The sequence below is a fragment of the Lithobates pipiens genome, unplaced genomic scaffold (assembly GCF_037356315.1).
Source record: "Lithobates pipiens isolate NorthernLeopardFrog02 unplaced genomic scaffold, aLitPip1_a1.2 Scaffold_25, whole genome shotgun sequence".
Taxonomy (NCBI): Eukaryota; Metazoa; Chordata; class Amphibia; order Anura; family Ranidae; genus Lithobates; species Lithobates pipiens.
Window position 1 is genome coordinate 202,515,956 of NW_027507787.1, and position 21,242 is coordinate 202,537,197.

The following is a 21,242-nucleotide window of genomic DNA, read 5'->3' on the forward strand; positions in this document are numbered from 1 at the left end:
ACTGGGCAGGTGGCATCAGAGAGTAGTGCAACTTCAGCCAAATTTTACATTCTAGTCTTAGAAATCTACAATCAAAACTGTAAAATTTGGGTGAAGTGCCCACTACCCACCTTCAGGGAAAGGGGTTTCCCTCTTGATGCTGTACCTGATACAAGGATTTAATAGAAAGAACCCAAAATACCTGGCATGTTAGTCAATCCTACAGATAACCTTGGGAACCCAACTGCAGGCTCCAAAAATTGGGCTTCTAAACAAACTCTTGGCCAATGCACTCCTCTACTGTGGGCAACAACGGACTCAGGGATCCCAAAAACAATGAGACACTGGCACTTAAAGGTGTCACAAAACCAATGAGAAACTAAAAATTGAGGTCCCAGAAAAATGACACATGGACACATGAAAGAGCAAGAAAAACAACACAGACACTTAAGGCGGCCAAAGACGGTTACGAATCTCAGCCGGTTCTGCAGGAACCAGCCGAGATTCAAACCATGTATGAGCAGGCTGAATGTACTCAAGTTGATCGATCAACCTGGGTAAAGCCAGCCTGCCGGATTTTACATGCAATTATGGCCAGCATAATTAGCTAGCAATAATAATGTTTTTCTCCAGGCAGGAGCGACTTGCCCCTCCCAGAGAACACAATGGCTCCATGGGAGGAATTCCTCCACCAACATGGGGAATTGAGCGATTTTCTTTGCTCTGTCTATGGCCGGCTTTAGGGATTCAGGACAAAGTCACGCTGACACTTGGAGTTCTCATAATAATGGCACACTGACGCTTGGGGCCCCAGAATAATGACACACTGACGCTTGGGGCCCCAGAATAATGACACACCGACGCTTGGGGCCCCAGAATAATGACACACCGACGCTTGGGGTCCCAGAATAATGACACACCGACGCTTGGGGTCCCAGAATAATGACACATCGACGCTTGGGGTCCCAGAATAATGACACACCGACGCTTGGGGCCCCAGAATAATGACACACCGACGCTTGGGGTCCCAGAATAATGACACACCGACGCTTGGGGTCCCAGAATAATGACACATCGACGCTTGGGGTCCCAGAATAATGACACACCGACGCTTGGGGTCCCAGAATAATGACACACCGACGCTTGGGGTCCCAGAATAATGACACACCGACGCTTGGGGTCCCAGAATAATGACACACCGACGCTTGGGGTCCCAGAATAATGACACACCGACGCTTGGGGTCCCAGAATAATGACACACCGACGCTTGGGGTCCCAGAGCAACGACACACCGACGCTTGGGGTCCCAGAGCAACGACACACCGACGCTTGGGGTCCCAGAGCAACGACACACCGACGCTTGGGGTCCCAGAGCAACGACACACCGACGCTTGGGGTCCCAGAGCAACGACACACCGACGCTTCGGGTCCCAGAGCAACGACACACCGACGCTTCGGGTCCCAGAGCAACGACACACCGACGCTTCGGGTCCCAGAACAAATGAAAAACTGGGGTCTCAGAACAATGACACACTGATGCTTGGGGTCCCAGAGCAAGGATGCGCTGATGCTTGGGGTCCAGAACAATGACACACTGACGTTTGGGGTCCCAGAGCAACGACACTGACGCTTGGGGTCCCAGAGCAACGACACTGACGCTTGGGGTCCCAGAGCAACGACACTGACGCTTGGGGTCCCAGAGCAACGACACTGACGCTTGGGGTTCCAGAGCAACGACACTTACGCTTGGGGTCCCAGAGCAACGACACTTACGCTTGGGGTCCCAGAGCAACGACACTTACGCTTGGGGTCCCAGAGCAACGACACTTACGCTTGGGGTCCCAGAGCAACGACACTTACGCTTGGGGTCCCAGAGCAACGACACTTACGCTTGGGGTCCCAGAGCAACGACACTTACGCTTGGGGTCCCAGAGCAACGACACTTACGCTTGGGGTCCCAGAGCAACGACACTTACGCTTGGGGTCCCAGAGCAATGACACTTACGCTTGGGGTCCCAGAGCAACGACACTTACGCTTGGGGTCCCAGAGCAGCGACACTTACGCTTGGGGTCCCAGAGCAACGACACTTATGCTTGGGGTCCCAGAGCAACGACACACTGACGCTTGGGGTCCCAGAATAATGACACACCGATGCTTGGGGCCCCAGAGCAATGACACCGACGCTTGGGGTTCCAGAGCAATGACACATTGACACCTCGGGTCCCAGAGCAACAACACACTGATGTTTGGGGTCCCAGAACAAATGAAAAACTGACACTTGGGGTCCCAGAACAATGACAGACTGACACTTGGGGTCCTAAAACGACGACACACTAATTCTTAGGGTCCTGCGTGGCTCCGAAATGTTGCACTTCTTATGTAATGTGATCATTCAACAAAAATCTGGACATAATCAACTATCTGTGGTGTTCTACCGAATAATATGTACCTGTGATCCCAGAACAATGACACAATGATACTTGGAGTCTCAGAACAATACCAGACTGATAAAACAATATAGACAGACACTTGGGAGGTTTAGAACAATGCCATTCTGACATTTGGAGGTTCAAAAAACAATGACATGCTGACAGTTGGTCCCTCACCTTTTACTTTCTGCTGACAGTCAAGGGACGTGCATACTTCCCCACTGTCGCTGTCAGAAGGGGTGTCTTCGTCATCCAGGTTGATCTCCTCAGTAATGACCTCTGGACCCAGTTTGGCCATGTACAACATGCTAATTCGTTTCAGATTCTTGTTTTCCTTGTTCAGCTGGAGGGGAATAAACACAAAATGAGATTTATCAACAAAGCTCCGTTCATGGCAGCCGTTCCTCCACACAAAGGGTTCTAGAGGTCGCCTGCAACAAAGAACATTTTATGAAAAGTTTTCTTGCATTGTTTGTGGAAATGAAGACCTCACCTGAAGCTGTAACACTACGGAGGAAGGATCTCATCATAACGATCTACATACCCCTAAGAATGGAGATGGACCCCACAGTCCTCCTAAGGATTAACCCCCCGGCCTGCCATTAGCCCCAGGGGAGGAATCACAGATGACGAAGCAACGTGTGGGAGACACAACATTCTCCGAGCTAGCTGCCCTCCACACAACAATGCCACTTATTAAGCTCTCGGTCCTGCTGCCCACACACAGAAATATTGTGACCGGCCTGCCATCCTGACCAGCCAGACCACAGAAGAAATCAATCCATTCTGCTGGAATATTCACTGCCAGTCCATGTGTGCCTATGAGTGGCCCAGAGGTGGGAAATACCTGGAATACATTGTGGAATTATCCTTATTGGGCGATAATGATTAATGAAATCAAATGTGACTGACTGCTGATGTGTCAAATGAATGTGTGGCTGAAAATTATACTCTGCCGGTGACTGATGATTGTTTAATGGCTTATTTAAGGTTTTAACTTACAGTGCCTTGCAAAAGTATTCACCCCCCTTGGCTTGTTACCCATTTTGTTACATTACAGCCTTTAGTTCAATGTTTTTTTTAATCTGAATTATACGTGATGGATCAGAACACAATAGTCGGTGAAGTAAAATTAGATAAAAATATATACCGTATTTATCGGCGTATAACACGTGTCGGCGTATAACACGCACCCCAAGTTTAGGAGGGAATTTAAAGAAGAAAAAAACCTTACATTTAAATGCCCATCAATGCAGCCTTATCTGTGTAATTTGCAGCCTTGTCATGCAGCCTGTCCATCATTGCAGCCTTGTAATGCAGCCTTGTGCATCGTTGTCCCCTTGTCAGATTTTATTTTTAAAAATGGCTTTCGGACACTTTCGGCCCTTCTCGGCGGCTTTTGGCCCTTCTCGCCGGCTTTCGGCCGGCTTCGGCTGTTCTTGCCGGCTGAAAGCCGCCCAGAGGCTCAAAAATCGTGCAGGATCGGCATATAACATGCACCCACGATTTCCCCCTGATTTTAAGGGGGAAAAAGTGTGTGTTATCCGCCAAAAAATACGGTACATAAAACTATTTTTTCAGAAATAAAAAAATTATAATTGGCATGTGCGTATGCATTTATCCCCTTTGTTATGAATCCCATACAAAGCTCCGGTGCAACCAATTACCTTCAGAAGTCACATAATTAGTGCAATGATGTGCACCTGTGTGCAGTCTGTGTGTCACATGATCTGTCATTATATACACACACCTTTTTGAAAGGCCCCAGAGGCTGCAACACCTAAGCAAGAGGCACCACGAACCAAGCACTGCCATGAAGACCAAGGAACTTGCCAAACAAGTAATGGACGATGTTGTTGAAAAGTACAAGTCAGGGTTAGGTTATAAAAAAAATATCCAAATCTTTGATGATGCCTAGGAGCCCCATCAAATCTATTATAACCAAATGTAAAGAACATGGCACAACAGCAAACCTGCCAAGAGACGGCCGCACACCAAAACTCAGGGACTGGGCAAGGAGGGCATTAATCAGAGAGGCAGCACAGAGACCTAAGGCAACCCTGGAGGAGCTGCAGAGTTCCACAGCAGAGACTGGAGTATCTGTACATAGGACGACATGCTTTATGGCAGAGTAAAGCCCCATTACTTTCAGCAATAAAGAAAATGGCACGTATTTATTTTATGAAAATTCTTGTGGGAGATTCCCAAAATGTATGGAGGAAGATGCTCTGGTCTGATGAGACTAAAATTGAACTTTTTGGCCAAAGAAAACGCTATGTCTGGCGCAAACCCAACATATCACATAACCCAAAGAACACCATCCCCACAGTGAAACATGGTGGTGGCAGCAGCATGCTATGGGGATGTTTTTCAGCAGTTGGAACTGGGAAACTGGTCAGGGTTGAGGGAAAGATGGATGGTGCTAAATACAGGGATATTCTTGAGCAAAACCTGTAACGCTCTGTCTGCGATTTGAGGCTAGGACAGAGGCTCACATTCCAGCAGAACCCCAAACACACTGCTAAAGCAACACTTGGGTGGTATAAGGGGAAGCATATAAATGTGTTGGAATGGCCTAGTTAAAGCCCAGACCTCAATCCAATAGAAAATCTGTGGTCATTAAATCAATATATAGATCATGCCGGCAGCATGCATGCGCGGCCCAGACCCAGAAGTGCAGGATCGTGTACTAGGTACGTGATCCTGCACAGGAGAGCCGCCTTGCTGCCGTATATGTATGGTATATGGTCAGCAAGCGGTTAAGGGCAGGTATGCCTGGAGGGCGCTCATCCCTCATTAAAAGGTATAGGGATACACTGGACACCCAGCAATAGCATAATGTCAGTGAAGGTATTCACCAAGCATACAAATAAATGGCACCCACTCCAATCCTTTAAATAAACCCCTTGTTTTTCACATTGCTTGTCATTATGGGGTACTAAGGGAGAAAAAAAAAAAAATGTAACCCCTTACTGACCGCCCCGTAGCAGATTTACTGCTACAGGCCTGCAGTTCTGTGCAGAATCATGTGTATACATGATTCTGCACTTTTCGGGTAGGGGGGGCCGCTTCTGCTGTGATTAGTCACAGCAGAAGTCGATCAGTGGGTGCCGGCCAATGGATATCCACTGGCACCCGCTGAAAGGGGAGGAGAGAGGCTGGATGGAATTCTGCATATGTAAACAATGCAGAGATCCGTTCTGACAGTAGGTAAGTGATGGAATTTCTTCCCCTGCTTTCCATCACATCCTTTAGTAAAAACACCACACATAGTACACACAAACACTGGTTAGGCACACATTTAACCCTTTGATCGCCCTAGACGATTAACTCCTTCCCAGCCAGTGTCATTAGTACAGTGACCGTGCATATTTTTAGCATGGATCACTGTATTAGTGTCACTGGTTCCCACAAAGTGTCTCAAAAGTGTCAGTTAGTGTCAGACTGTCCACTTCAATATCGCAGTACCTTTATAAGTCACTGATTGCCGTCATTACTAGTATAAAAAAAAATTCCAGTATTTATACCATAGTTTGCAGATGCTATAACTTTTTTGAAAACCAATCAATATACGCTTATTGGGCTTTTGTTTTCCAAAAAATGTAGCATATACATTATATTGGCCTAAATTTAAGGACAAATTTGATTAAAATAACGCAGTGCCGTATCACAAAAAATAGCCTGGCCATGAAGGGGGGTAAATTTTCCAGAGGGCAAATGGTTAAACAACTGCAGTGTCCGGCTGCAACAGAATAATATTGAAAAAAGTGAAGGGGGGTCTGAATACTTTATTAATGCACTGTAACTAGGCTGTGAATGGGGCATAATTCAAATAGAAAAGGTTGCACATCCCCCATGTTTTTTTTTTTTTTTTTTACTTCTTGTAGCATGATCAATATCAGATCCAAGCATGTTGCCTTCCGCCATGCAATGCTTCTTCACGAATGCTTCTCTCCCCAGCCCGTACCTCTCTGATGTTTGGGTGACATATGTCAAAGGTTAAAGGAGCAGGGTCTGGTAGAGGGCAATGCGCTTGACCTTGATATCAGGACCTCGTCCACGTTACAATAAAGTATGCTGAAAAGGAAAAAGACGATTGCAGCTTTTTCTATTTGAATTTTTTGGAGAAGAACCAACCCCATTTAGTCAGCATCCATAGTTGGTGAAGGTGAGCTAGAAGGCCAACCGGGGGTAGTATTTGGTGTCCATATTGAATCTGTAGAGGCATCTGGGTATTCCACTTTCAGCCAATTAACAGGGGTTCTAAATGGGATACCCTAGCCAATCACCAATCAAAAGGAGAGGGGGGGGGGGGGGCAACCTGCTAAACTTTAGATCAGCTTGGTTGGAATTTAACAGCCAATGGTCAACTGACCAGGATAGGACCACACATGTCTCTGTAGATCTCCAACAGCTGTACTAAGCCTGTCATAAGAAAAATACAAACGCTCCCATTGGTTAAGTCTTCTGAATGTTAACCTCTGAAAGTGATAGCTGCCTGGTTGTCAAGATCATCCTCTGGCTTCAATGCTTTCAGAATCACTGACCTACGAAAAATATGGGGAACAGAGTTGTGACTTGGCTCGTTTCATTCTTGCCAGAGAGTTCTGGAACTGGAAGATAATGGTAGCAAGCAACCAAGCAATTTCAGTCTCGATTCACACCGCTGCAAACTCTATGTGAATAAGATCTGATGATTCAAAAGGCATAGATTTGCATATATAAAGAAAAACCCTCCAAATGGGAATTTAGCGGTACTGGGTGATTGTTGTATCAAGTGAACGAAAAGCATTTTTAAGTAGTATAAAACAACAAATCTTTATTAATATAAGTTGTATAAAATATTACAATACATCTTAAAAAGTGCTGAAAAAAATTTCTTAACACTGTACTCAGTTGGAATCAAAGAACAAAGGATGGGAATGGCTGAACACCAACACGTTTTTAATGAGCTTTTCTTCTTCAGGGCTTACTTTAACTACTTCTGGACTGCCCACCATCATTGTACGTCAGTGTTTTGACATAGAATACCGGGGTTATGGCAACAGCTGGAGGGCCGCCAGTTTGACCCCCCTAATTTAACTCAATATATAGATCAAAGTGTCAGTAGAGAGGGGAAAGAGATCTAACCCACAGACTACGTGGAGCTGTGGCACTTGAATTAAGCTGTGTGGATGGGTGCCAGGTCAGGGGACATAGGCACAGGTCCGCATGTCAGCTGAAAAAATAATGCTTGCTATGAAAACCATTCACATTTATGCGGTGCGATTTCGATCCGTTAAAAAAAAAAAAAAAAAAAAAAAAAGGGCCCTGTGCGAGTTTTCATGCGGATTTGGTGCAAATTTTATGTCCAGCTATGCCAAGCCCCTTCAGAAATTGCGTTAATTCGCATTAAAATCGCAGCTGTCGCTACAGAAATTGGGATTCGATTGGCACCTCATCAGTGTGAACCGAGACTCAGAGGGTGGTGATCAATGGCATATTTCTATATCCAGGGGTAACCCTCCTTCCGAGGTTCATACCCCAAGCCGTGTGCCCTCTCACATTCCCAGAGTAAGCAATCAGCTTTCTCTATAGGAATTCTCTAAAAACAACAAGCGGCGATGAGCACAGACATTTCTAACATATGAGGAAGGCAAAGCTACGATTTCCTCCCTCCCTGCGCTATGTCCAGAATCGCTAATGAAATTTGGCTGAAAATTGCTGTAATCTCTTCCCAGATGAAGTGGCCGCAATGCATTTTACACCAGCAAAACAACACAAAAAGAGCGATAAAAACATTCTTTAATAATAATACAAGTCTGATGAGATGGAGGCGAGAAAATGACACACTTGGTAAAATCATCAGCCCCGCAGTAATCAGCGGTACACTGGGAGGTCAGCGCTTCCCTCCGCCTCCTATTTGTTTTCATAAACAATCAGCGGCGAATCTCCGGCTCCTCTCGCTCGATTGAAAACACTGAAATGATGCTTCCCATTCAGCCAGGACTATATTTTATTTTCTTTTTTGTCTTCCTCACTCTGTGTAGATTGCTGGCCATTTAATCCAGATGCTCAGGAGGTATTAAGTAGGGCAGAACAATGGAAGTAATCTCGCAAGATGACACAGTTTCTGTAGAGTCGCTCGTTATGGCGACAATCACTTTGTGGAGACAAAATGTAGCCCCGGGCAAAGATAGAATTACCGGGGGGGCATTTTCTAAAACAAGGGACCCAATTTAACACTCGGAGATAGGCCATATTGGATTTTAGGCTGCCAGTCTTAAAAATCCCAATGCTTTTTTTTTCTGGTTGATTTGGGAACTTTTAGGCAAGCCATAGAGGATGCGATTTTCCCATGGTTGCAGGAAAGAAAATCGCTTGATTACCCCCCACAAAACTGGGGGGGGGGGGGGGGTTATTGCTAGTGGCTATAGTCCCGTGATCAATGAATCAATTTGGGTACAGTCAACTTGCCCATAGATGGTTGAAATCTCAGCCAGTCCCTACTGAACTGGTCAAGATTCAAACCATAGATGGTTCATCGATACCTTGTTCATATATTACCTTGTATAGTAAAGGAGAAGTTCAGCCTGAGCTCATTTGGCTGGGCTTCTCCTATGGGTCACAGGGGGGCCTTTCCTTTTGCACTCCTGTGACCCGTTTTCAGCAGAGAGAAGTCTGAAGTCCGCTATATGCTGATGTCACAGAAATCAGTCCAGGCACGGCGTCATCCCGACAATGAAGTCTGGATCCTCCAGGTGCCTGGCGGCTCCCCTCCCCATCCATAGCTCAGCGCTCCAGTGAGCGAGGAGGGAGCAAAGCAGAAAGCTGCTGATTGACAGTCAGCAGCTCTCCACTTGGGGTGCTCCTCTTCCTCCTCATCCAGTGCCCTCACCGAGAGCCGCATTCCATGGGGGCACCCGAGCGGGCTCACTCACGAGTCCTGCTGCTGTGTCCATTGACACAGACAGCAGGACTGAACCCCGCCCCTGGCTCCTGTGTCACTGGATTTGAAGGACAGCAGTAGGAGCCAATGGCTCCTGCTGCTATCAATCTATTAAATGAGGACCCAAGACAGCGGCTGGAGCTGCTGGGCTCATGCTCGTTGCTGGAACGATCGGGTTCAGGTAATAAAATGGAGGGTTCTGGGGGGCAGCTGCAGCACAGAAGGTTTTTCCCCATGCACAGAATAGAAAAACCGTTAGACTTTACAACCCCTTTAATGCATTCCAATGGGCAGAATAAAATATTCTGCCCAATGCAATCCACTGACGCTTACTTTACACACATAAATGTGTGTGCAAGCAGATTTTCTCCTGCCAGGGGTTCAGGTATTTAGAGGAGAAAAGCAAATGTCATGCATGCACGAGGGCCAAGGACAGAGAGACAAGATACCCAGCGAGAGTTTGGATGGGGTAAAGAGAGATGAAAAGATGATACCCAAAAGGGTTTAATGAGCTATGGGCCAAGGGGATGACAGGACAATACCCAAGGAGGGTTTATCTGTCTGGGGGGCAAAGGGATGATACTTGGGGGGCTTATCTTACCAGGTGGAAGAGAAATGCCAGGACGGTACTCAAGAAGGGTTTATCTGGCCAGTGGGCCAATCACAATGCGCTGTCTAAAATAGAATTCTGTATACAGCAGCACAGATGAAGATATTGAGACCTGACCAAAATAACAGGGGTCTAATGACAGTCCAACAACCCAAATACAATCATTGTCCGTCGCGGCATACTGATTGGTGAGCTGCAATAGTTTCTCTTCTCACACACAATCAGAGCTCGCATCCACTTATCCAATCAGCAGATGATGTGTTCAAACAGCCGATCATTCAGATTGATTAAAGCAGGCACACTCTGCTGATCATGTAATTGTTTGATGTAAAGAGGAATGCCAGGCCAGATGCAGCGAGAATGGAAAATATGGAGGAAACCGAACTCTGATCTGTAGTAGAGCGCTCAGAGAGTCATCGAGGGCTGGAATTAAATGAGTGCACTAATATTGCAGCATTAGAATCCAAGATTCAGCCAGCACAGAGGTGAAGTGTTGGTATCATAAAAAAATAAAAATAAAAAAAATAAAAAGAGTCTTTAGGATTAACTTTAAACTCTAAACCGAGAACAGCCACTAAATGACTAGAAAATATCTCGATGGCATAAGATTGCCAGAGAGTGACCAACAATAAGGGTCTGCCCTCTGAGCCCCCAACGCATCGCCTTGCAAACTTAAAGAAGGAGTACAGCCAAAGCTCATTTAGCTGTACTTCTCGTGTGGATGGATCACAGGAGCTCACAGCTCTCTCTCTCTGCACTCCAGTGACATATTTTCAGCAGACAGGAGGCTGAAGCCCACTGTTGGCTAATGTCGCTGAGCCAGTGAAGGCTCAGAAAGGATCCACCCAGAACCCTGGACCGTCACCCCTCTCAGCAAGCCACTGAGAGCCTGAGCCAGCCACTCCCTCCACAGCCCGGCACTCCCGTAATCGCCGGGGGCAGAGCAGAGACACGTCTCAGCCTCTCAGCAAGCCAATGAGAGCCTGAGACAGTCGCTCCCTCCACAGCTTGGCGCTCCAGTAATCACCAGGGGGTGGGAGGTGCAGAGCAGAGAGCTGCTGAATGGCAGTTACCAGTTCTCTGCTCAGGGAGCCCTGAGAACCGAGCGCTCAGCTATGTTTGATCACTCGGTTCTCAGTGTTAGAGTTGGCAGGGGACAGATGCAGCATCGGAGGGAAGGAAGAATAAAAACAAACCACATACTTCTCTTTTAACATCACCTAATACCTACGTTGCAAAATCAAAAAATGATTCTACACTTCACACTCGACATCCCACTGGCATGTTTACTGTGTGTAGCTGGCTGCTGACTTAAGGACCTTGGGCCACACCCCTCTGACATGTTTAATCCCTCCTAAGGCTTAACCACTTGCTTATTGGCCACTTTTACCCCCTTCCTGCCCAGGCCAATTTTCAGCTTTCAGCGCTGTCGCACTTTGAATGACAACTGCACGGTCATGCTACACTGTACCCTAAATTTTTTGCATTTTTTTGTCACACAAATAGAACTTTTTTTGGTGGTATTTAATAATAAAAAAAAAAACAAACAACATTTTTCATAGTTTGTTATAAAATTTAGCAAACAGGTAATTTTTCTCCTTCTCTGATGTGCACTAATAGAGGAGGCACTGATGAGGCTGCACTCATGGGCAATGATTGGCAGCACTGGTGGGCACTGGTTGGCACTGATTAGCAGCTCCGGTGGGCACAGATTGGGACCAATGTCCCTGTAACAGAAGCTGGTTATCGGCTTTCTTCTACTCTGATTGGGGGGAGAGAAAAAAAGTCGATAACCAGTTTACATTCCATGATCAGCGGTCATTGGCTGACTGCTGATCACATGGTAAAGGGCAGCTGTGATTGGCCCTTTATCCAGTTCTGTGATCAGCCGAGTCCAAAGGACTCAACGATCACATAGTACACCGGCCGTGCACTGCAGAGGGCATGAGAGCAGTACGATCACGGGAGGATGTCTATTGATGCTCTCCCGACACAGGAAGCCCACGCTGTAGCGGTCTTTCACATATAGCGTGATAGATAGAAAGTGGTTAAAGAATATGTAAACTCAATGTTTGATATTCCTGATATGTTCCTGCTGTACCATGTACTTGTATGAGAAGGTATTCTGTTTTCTTTATATTGCTTCCTTTATGTCAAATCCATGGGGTTCCTGCCAGTCCCTCTGCCTCGCTATAAAAAAAACTGACCACACTAAGCAAGAAAACAGACAGTGGACAGTTCTCTAGCTATCCCTGCTCTCCGCCTATAATCAGACTTGTCCTGGCACACCCCCCACTGCACAGCCAATTACTGGGAAGATCAGTGTGCTGTTTCTCCTCCCCCAGCTCTTATGCAGCAGAGAACAAAAGGAATGTGATCACTTAGAAAAAAGGGGAAAGAGAGGTATTTACATTTTTTAATATATAGATAGATCCATCTATCTATACACAAATGTTTTGCCTTTCCTTTCTATTTTAAATTAAATGGGTTGTTTTACAACGTGATCGTTTACAATCTTTCCGCTATCATTAAGCCCTAGGAGGGGCAAAACATATTAGAGGGGTATGGCCTACTGTGTCAACAGCCAGCTACACTCAATACATTTATCAGTGGCATGTTCATAGATTATGGACTCACTTTCCGATTTTGTTACACATACCGAGCCAGACGAGTTCCTGAGTCCTGCACAGGCGCAGTGGACTTCCCGAGAGGCTATTTTTGGAGCTTGGAGAGGTGCGGTCTCTGAACACAACCAAATACACATTTATAATCTCCTTGTGGTGCAAACTGCCTTATGCACGTGTGAAATTTTTCTTGTGTGTGGTCCCTCCAGCTTGTCACTGAAGTAAAGCAAGTATACACCAGAAAAATAAATTAAAAAAAAGTTGCACGAAAATCGTCAAGAAGTACAGGAAGAGACAGGCACAGACAAGAACAAAAGAGCGTCCAAATAGCCGTACTCCAATAAAGTAACATCTTTATTGTAGAATCAAGACAGCAACCAAATCATTATGGTGGATCAGAAAAAAGTCAACAGGTTTCACACTACTTTAGCGCTTAATCATGACCACTCAGGTCATGATTAAGTGCTAAAGTAGTGTGAAACACGTTGACTTTTCTCTGACTCCCCCATTCTAATTTGGTTGCTGTTTTTGTATGCGGTTTTGGAACTACAATAAAGATGTTGCTTTATTGGAGTGCAGCCATCCAGACTTTCTTTTGTTCTTACTGATCAGCCCGACAAGCTTGGCTTTGCACTTTTATAGCAATAAAAGTAGCCAAAACATCAAGGCTACTTTCAGATTGGAGCATTGTGGGCGCCAGTGGTAAAGCAGCCCTATATTTAAACCGCCCGCATTGTTTTCAATGGGAAGGGGTGCTTTAGGAGCAATGAATACGCATTGAATGGCGACAAACTACGGTACCTAAAAATCTCCATGGAATGAGTTTTAGAAAAAAATTATGGTTATCAGGTTAGAGTTACAGAGGAGGTCTAATGCTAGAATTATTGCTCTCGCTGTGACGATCGCAGCGATACCTCACGTGTGATTCGAACACTGTTTACATATGCGGGCACGACTTACGTGTGCATTTTCTTTGCTGTGCGAGCTCGCTGGGACGGGGGCAGTTTTATTTTTTTTTATATTGCCACTTTAAAAAAAATAAAAAATAAAAAATCTAAAAAGATCCCAACCCCCTCCTTTGCACTTCAAAGTATTCAGATTGCCAAAAACAGAGATTCTGAATACTGTAATATTTTTTTTTAAAAGCACCATTGGCAGCTGAGTAAACCAGAAGTGCCGCCGTGATGGCTTCCTTCCAGTCTTTCTCAAGGCGGCGGAAAGTGCTGGATTGTGGATCAGGTCTCCCGGTGGGACGGGAAGCCAGGAAGAGTGGTGTGGGAAGTCCCCTCTCGCTCCTTCAGGATAACAGCCAAGCAGCTTTTAGCCACATTGGTTGTTATCCCTGAAGAGCCGACTGTCCGCCCGCTCCAAAAAAACGGTACAAAGGATGCAGCTGCATGCATCATCCCGTTATAACCCCTTAAACCTGAGGCCGAAGGGGATAGAAAATGTAAAGAGGGAGCTGAAACTTCGAGTTGCCAAGAGACAGCCAAGAAACCTTTAAGCAGAGTTCCACCCAAAAATGGAACTTGCACTTTTGGCAATCCTCTCCCCCTCCGGTGTCACATTTGGCACCTTTCAGGGGGGAGGGGGAGCAAATACCTGTATAATGCAGGTATCTGCTCCCACTTCCGGGCATAGATATCCACAGGTACCTGCGGTTATCTATGCCATACCTGGCACCTACTCTGCAACCCCCCCCCCCACACACACACACACACACAAGTCCCAGAAGACTGCAGGGACCTGTGGGATCACGGCTTCCTGGCCCCGATTCCCTTACCGAAGAGCAGCGCCTCCACCCGAGAGCCGAGGGACAGATCGGCTTCGGGTGCCGACATCGCGGGTGCCCTGGACAGGCAAGTGTCCATATTTTAAAAGTCAGCAGCTGCAGTATTTATAGCTGCTGACTTTTAAAAAGAAAAAAAATTCGGCAGGACCTCCACTTTAAGGATTTAGAGAAGATCTGTAAAGAAGAGTGAACCGATATCCCTCCTGAGATCTGTGCAAACCTGGTCACCAACTACAAGAAACGTCTTACCTCTGATTGCCAACAAGAGTTTCTCCACCAAGTACTAAGTCATGTTTTGCTTGGGGATCAAATACTTGTTTTACTTTCTGTACTGCAACTCAATTTATAACATTTGTATTATGTGTTTTTTCTAGATTTTTAGTTTATATTCTGTCTCTATCATTTAAAATATACCTATGGTAAAAAAAAAAAAAATAGACCCTTAATTTATTTGTAAGTGGGCAAACTTACAAAATCTGCAGGGGATCAAATAATTATTTTGCCCACTGTACTTTACGTGCGTCTCTGTGCATCTGCGTTAAGAAAGCCAGGTTTGGCTTTATCTGCATCGTATTCAGTATAAAAAAAATAAAAAATAAAAAAAATCAATTATTATACTAAACACAGAAAAAAAAAAAAAAATGAAATTCCCCTTACTATTTCCCGAAAGGTAGTTTGAAATTTAAGGCCCTGGAAAAAGTGAACTCGTCTTTGACCCTTGCAGAAAAACCACCCAGATCACCTGTACATTGTATACTCATAATACCTCAAGGAAAGGGTAGATAAAGACAACTGCAAATCAATGTGAAACATGAATAAAATTGCATAAAAATGGGACTTTAAAGGTTTTATAAAAAATTACAACAAATTTCAAACATTTGGCATGATTTCTGCCAAGGATAAAAAGACACAAGACAATATGTAGAGAGACAAAGTCATGCCGCACAACAAAACACATCATGAACCTCCTAGCCTTGGCTCATTCCTGCCTGTAAGTGCTTTCCAAAACAAAAATGACTAGAGTCAGGTGACACATTTATACAACATTACAAAGATACAAAGATTTATACCACCATCAAGGTAGCGGTGAGGCGGCAGGAAATAAACCAAACGGCCCGCTTCTAAAGTACCGAGAGATACAGAATCATCCTAGAACAGAAGGCATTGAAATGTCCAAAACCCCAAATCAAGGAGCTCAGTCTCTGCTTATGGGTAAGTGGGTGGAGTCATGCAAATAATTCCTTTTTGCCCCTTTTAGCAATCTGTGTATCCAGACCCACTGTAAGGTGATCTAGCCATCATCTTACAGAGTCAGTGTTCTCTAGCATATTATAATGAAAGCTGACACTTGAAGCAGTTTAAAACTGTCTCAACGACGTTATGATCAATGAGAAATTAACGGCCATCCTTTCGGATACGCATACCAAATTCCTCAAGGTTTGGCAACCCTGGATAGCGCATCACCATCCCTCTAGATTTGATGTAGCATTACTGTCATTATAAAGACCTTGGAGCGCCCACCCTGTGGACCCCGTTCCCTCCCTTTTTCTTCATCTCTCATTCTCTTCTCCTGTCCCCTTTACCCTCTTTGGCTTTCTTCTTAGCCATATGGCACTTAATTCCCTTCCCTTGTATCCCTTCATATCTCACTAATCTTCGGATTTTCTCTTCCCGCATGCTCCTTTTCTATTCTGAATCCTCTTTTCAGGATACCAGCGCTCAGGTACCCTTAGGCCCCTTTCACACATGCGGACGATATGTCCGTATTTCATCCATCCGTTTGCGGATGAAATACGGACATACATTCATCCCTATGGGATAGCGGGTGTCTGCGGATGAGCATCCGCAGACACTCGATTTCGTCCGCCTCCGCAACAGTCCGATTCTGCAGACGGAGGAAAATCCTATTTTTTTATCCGTCTGCAGAGCGGATCGGACGAACATGGACAGACGGGTCCGTGCTCGTCCGATCCCCATAGAGGAGAGCGGAGATCTGACAGGGCGGTCCCTGCACAGTGTGCCGAGACCGCCCTGTCCGCAGCCGGCTCAGCGGGGACAACGGAGCGATCCCCGCTGAGCGAGCGGATCTTCACGGGGCGGATCATTACTGATCCGCCCCGTGTGAAAGAGGCCTAAGGGTGTAATACACGATCCTGCCATAGGCATATACTATCCCTAGTATGATATGTGATCAGGATCGCCAGATTCCCAAAGCCTGTCTGATGGAAGTTAATTGTTAACAATTTGTCTTTCGACTCTTTTGTACTGATAAAGGCCTTTAGGCCCTGAACCGTATTGGTTTTTTTTTTTTTACTGTTTCAAAGCTCTGTTGTAAACCTGTTATGCTGGCAAACGTAACACTAAAACTTTTGTAAAAGAAAGCTGACACAACCGAGGGACTGCATAAATCACTTTATTATAGACAGGATAATAAATCCATGTAGTGCAACATCGCTAACGTGTTTCAGCTGAAAGAGGCCTTAATCAGAGCGATGATTAAAAAGAAGTATTGGGGGGAAGGGGTTCAGAATCATACCTACCTAGGTGGATGGAGAATCGGTCCAATGCTGCATCTGTCCCCCCCAGATGCTCCAAGACTGTCAGAAACCATGAAATCAGACCAAGACAGAAGTACACTTAAATCACACTTGTTTATTAATAAAAGTGAATAGAACAAACGTAGTCAAAACATAGCCAGAGTTCAGGAACCGGAACGGATAGTCAGAAAAGCCAAACGTCAGGGAGTCGGAGATGAGTGTAGTAGAACAGCAAGCAGGATCTGGAGCCAGAAGTGATGTCAGCCAAGCCAGTCTTTTAACATGAATGCAGGAGAGCGTCTCTGTGATGCTGACTAAGGCAAAGGCAGAGATCTTCTGGGCTGGACGGCTTAAGTAGGCAGGGCTGATGAGGAGGATCTCATCAGCCACTGCCACAGCCACTGTGGAGAGATAGGAGCTGGCAATTAGCCGTCAGCTGAGCGGCCAGCTTAGAGAAGGAAGGGCTGAGCAAACACCGCCAATTGCTTGATTCTCAGGGCTCCCTGAGCAGAGAGCTGGTGACTGTCAGTCCCCCCTGTCTGCCAAACAAGCTGTACTTCTTTAAGGCCTCTTTTAGCTGTAACACATTAAAGAGGCCTTAACTATAGTTAATTATTAAGCCTCTTTCGGCAGAAAAGCGTTAGCGAAGTTGCACTGTTTGGATTTATTACCCTGTTTACAATAAAGTGATTTATGCAGTCCCAGTCCATCATCATAAAATACACAATAATGCTAACTCTGTAAGATGATGGCTATGTCTGTGCTGACCAGTGGGCCTGGATACACAGATTGCTAAAAGGGGCAAAAACAAATGATTTGCATGGCTCCACCCACTTACCCATAAGCAGACACTGAGATCCTTGTTTTGGGGTTTTGTATTGGAAGTGAGAACATTTAAACACCTTCTGTTATAAGAGTGTCAGGAAAATCGTATATGTACAGTCATGCACAAAGATGTGCACGAACATGTGCGCTTGCTAATAGAAAATCTCGAGTAACAACTAATGCCGCATACACATGACCGGACTTTCCGGCAGACTAGGTCCGAAGGGATTAGTCCTTCAGATAATCCAATCGTGTATGTGGGCTAGTCCGATTGTTTTTAAAAAAATAAATCAGACGAACCTACAAATAGAACATGTTTCAAATCTACCCGATGGACTAAAATTGGGAAAACCGTTCGTCTGTATGCTGGTCCGACGGACCAAATACGACGCAAGGGAAGCTATTGGCTACTGGCTATTGAACTTCCTTGTTTAGTCCCGTTTACGTCATCATGTTCAAAACGAATGGACTGTCGTGTGTGGCCAAGTCCGTTCGTTCGGAAAGTCCGTCAGAACTCTGCCGAAAGTCCGTCGGGAAGACGGTCGGACCTAGTCTGCCGGAAAGTCCAGTCGTGTGTATGCGGTATAAGAGGTTCTCTAACTCGCACACACGCTCATAATAATTCACAAGTGACAACTAGACGTGCAATGACTCTCACGTATCCTCGCACGTGCGCATTAGTGTGCGTGAATACTTGGAGCTCTCTTGCCTATTTAAAGTGGCTTCATAGACCAGAAGATTGCTGAGTGGTCGTCAGCTTCTCCTGTATGTGACCTGATCCTGTGTTTGGTCCTGTGTATACCTGGCCTGTTTGACTCTGCTCCTTCCTGTTACCTTATAGCTGACCCGGCTTGTGACCCGACTCTGCCTTTTGCCTACCATTCCGGTGCCTTCACTGCTTACCTGATACTGACCCTGGCTTAGCCCTGACCCTGCTCTGGACCCAATTCTGTATCTATGCTGCTTGGCTGTTACTGACTTCTGCCCTGATTACTTCTGCACGGATTACCATAAAAATGTCACTGGCAGGGAAGGGGTTAACACTAGAGGGCGATCAAGGGGTTAACTGTGTTCCCTGTGTGTATTTCTAACTGTAGGGGGAGGGGCTGACCTAGAGGAAACGACAGATCGTGGTTCCTAACCATTAGGAACTCAATCTGTCACTCCTCACAGAACAGAACAGGGATTTGTGTGTTTACACACACACATCCCTATTCTGCCTCTCGTGCCCGCGATCGCTTGTGGCCGGCAGTCATCACAACCGTCTGTCACGAGCATTGGCACCCCCCGCAGTGCAGCGGGCGCGTGCGTGTGCTTCCGGCGGCGCACGCCTGCTATCCCACTTAAAAGAGCCAACGTAAAGCTACCATGGCTCGCGGGATCGTGCCGACCTGCCGCCGTATAATTACGGTGGCTGGTCGGCAAGTGGTTAAAGAATATGTTACGATAACATTTCCTATTCCCGATCTGTGTCTGCTGTACCATGTACTTGTATGAAAAAGTATCCTGTTCTCTTTGTATTGCTTCCTTTGTGTGAAACAACCGATGTTCCAGCCTGTCTCCCTGCTTTCCTATTTCAAACTGATCACAATAAGCATGAGAGCACATCCATCCTAGCATTATCAGCTTTCTGGCTGTGCTGGGACAATGATCAGACTTGTGCTGACACACCCCCTGCAAGTCATTCACTGGGAAGATCGGTAAAGATCAGCGCTCTGCTGTTTCTCTGCTCCCACCTCTCAAAGTCCCTTAAAAAACAAAAAACACACACACGCATACACACCTTGCATATCTATTTTAAACTAAACTTTAACTCTCACAGGCTGCTTCCAGACAGAGGATCACACCTATAGACAGATACATGGAATATACAGTGGTGTGAAAAAGTGTTTGCCCCCTTCCTCATTTCCTGTTCCTTTGCATGTTTGTCACACTTAAGTGTTTCGGAACATCAAACCAATTTAAACAATAGTCAAGGACAACACAAGTAAACACAAAATGCAATTTGTAAATGAAGGTGTTTATTATTAAAGGTGAAAAAAAATCCAAACCATCATGGCCCTGTGTGAAAAAGTGATTGCCCCCTTGTTAAAACATACTATAACTGTGGTTGTCCACACCTGAGTTCAATTTCTCTAGCCACACCCAGGCCTGATTATTGCCACACCTGTTCACAATCAAGGCATCACTTAAATAGGAGCTGCTTGACACAGTAAGGTCCACCAGAAGATCCTTAAAAGCTACACATCATGCCGAGACCCAAAGAAATTCAGGAACAATTGAGAAAGAAAGTAATTGAGATCTATCAGTCTGGAAAGGGTTATAAAGCCATTTCCAAAGCTTTGGGAATCCAGCGAACCACAGTGAGAGCCATTATCCACAAATGGCGAAGACATGGAACAGTGGTGAACCTTCCCAGGAGTGGCCGGCCGCCCAAAATTACCCCAAGAGCGCAGCGACGACTCATCCAAGAGGTCACAAAAGACCCCACAACAACGTCCAAGGAACTGCAGGCCTCACTTGCCTCAGTTAAGGTCAGCGTTCATGCCTCCACCATCAGGAAAAGACTGGGCAAAAATGGCCTGCATGGCAGAGTTCCAAGGAGAAAACCACTGCTGAGCAAAAAGAACATCAAAGCTTGTCTCAATTTCTCCACAACACATCTTGATGATCCCCAAGACTTTTGGGACAACATTCTGTGGACCGATGAGACAAAAGTGGAACTCTTTGGAAGGTGTGTGTCCAAGTATATCTGGTGTAGAAGGAACACTGCATTTCATAAAAAGAACATTATACCAACAGTAAAATATGGTGGTGGTAGTGTGATGGTCTGGGGCTGTTTTGCTGCTTCAGGACCTGGAAGACTTGCCGTGATAAAAGGAACTATGAATTCTGCTGTCTACCAAGAGATCCTGAAGGAGAATGTCCGACCATCTGTTCGTGTACTCAAGCTGAAACGAACTTGGGTTCTGCAGCAGGACAATGATCCTAAACACACCAGCAAGTCCACCACCGAATGGCTGAAGAAAAACAAAATGAAGACTTTGGAGTGGCCTAGCCAAAGTCCTGACCTGAATCCTATTGAGATGTTGTGGTATGACCTTAAAAAGGCCGTTTATGCTCGAAAACCCTCTAATGTAACTGAATTAGGACAATTCTGCAAAGATGAGTGGGCCAAAATTCCTCCAGGACGCTGTAAAAGCCTCATTGCACGTTATCGCAAACGCTTGGTTGCAGTTGTTGCTGCTAAGGGTGGCCCAACTAGTTATTAGGTTTAGGGGGCAATCACTTTTTCACACAGGGCCATGATGGTTTGGATTTTTTTTCACCTTTAATAATAAACACCTTCATTTACAAATTGCATTTTGTGTTTACTTGTGTTGTCCTTGACTATTGTTTAAATTGGTTTGATGTTCCGAAACACTTAAGTGTGACAAACATGCAAAGGAACAGGAAATGAGGAAGGGGGCAAACACTTTTTCACACCACTGTATACACACACACACACACACACACA

The 21,242-nt window shown here is 45.6% G+C and overlaps 1 protein-coding gene across 6 annotated transcripts in view; it reads right to left on the bottom strand.

The window, feature by feature from the left end:
- Window positions 1-21,242, bottom strand: part of SHTN1 (shootin 1) — a 169,524-nt gene that overhangs the window by 80,074 nt on the left and 68,208 nt on the right. For 5 of the 6 annotated variants that reach the window (XM_077455441.1, XM_077455440.1, XM_077455437.1 and 2 more), the window contains exon 5: window positions 2,587-2,752. In XM_077455441.1, coding sequence (XP_077311567.1) covers window positions 2,587-2,752 — 166 coding nt within the window. Of the gene's footprint in view, window positions 1-2,586; window positions 2,753-2,902; window positions 3,000-21,242 lie in introns of those variants that run through there. The other variant, XM_077455442.1, reaches the window with a different exon arrangement.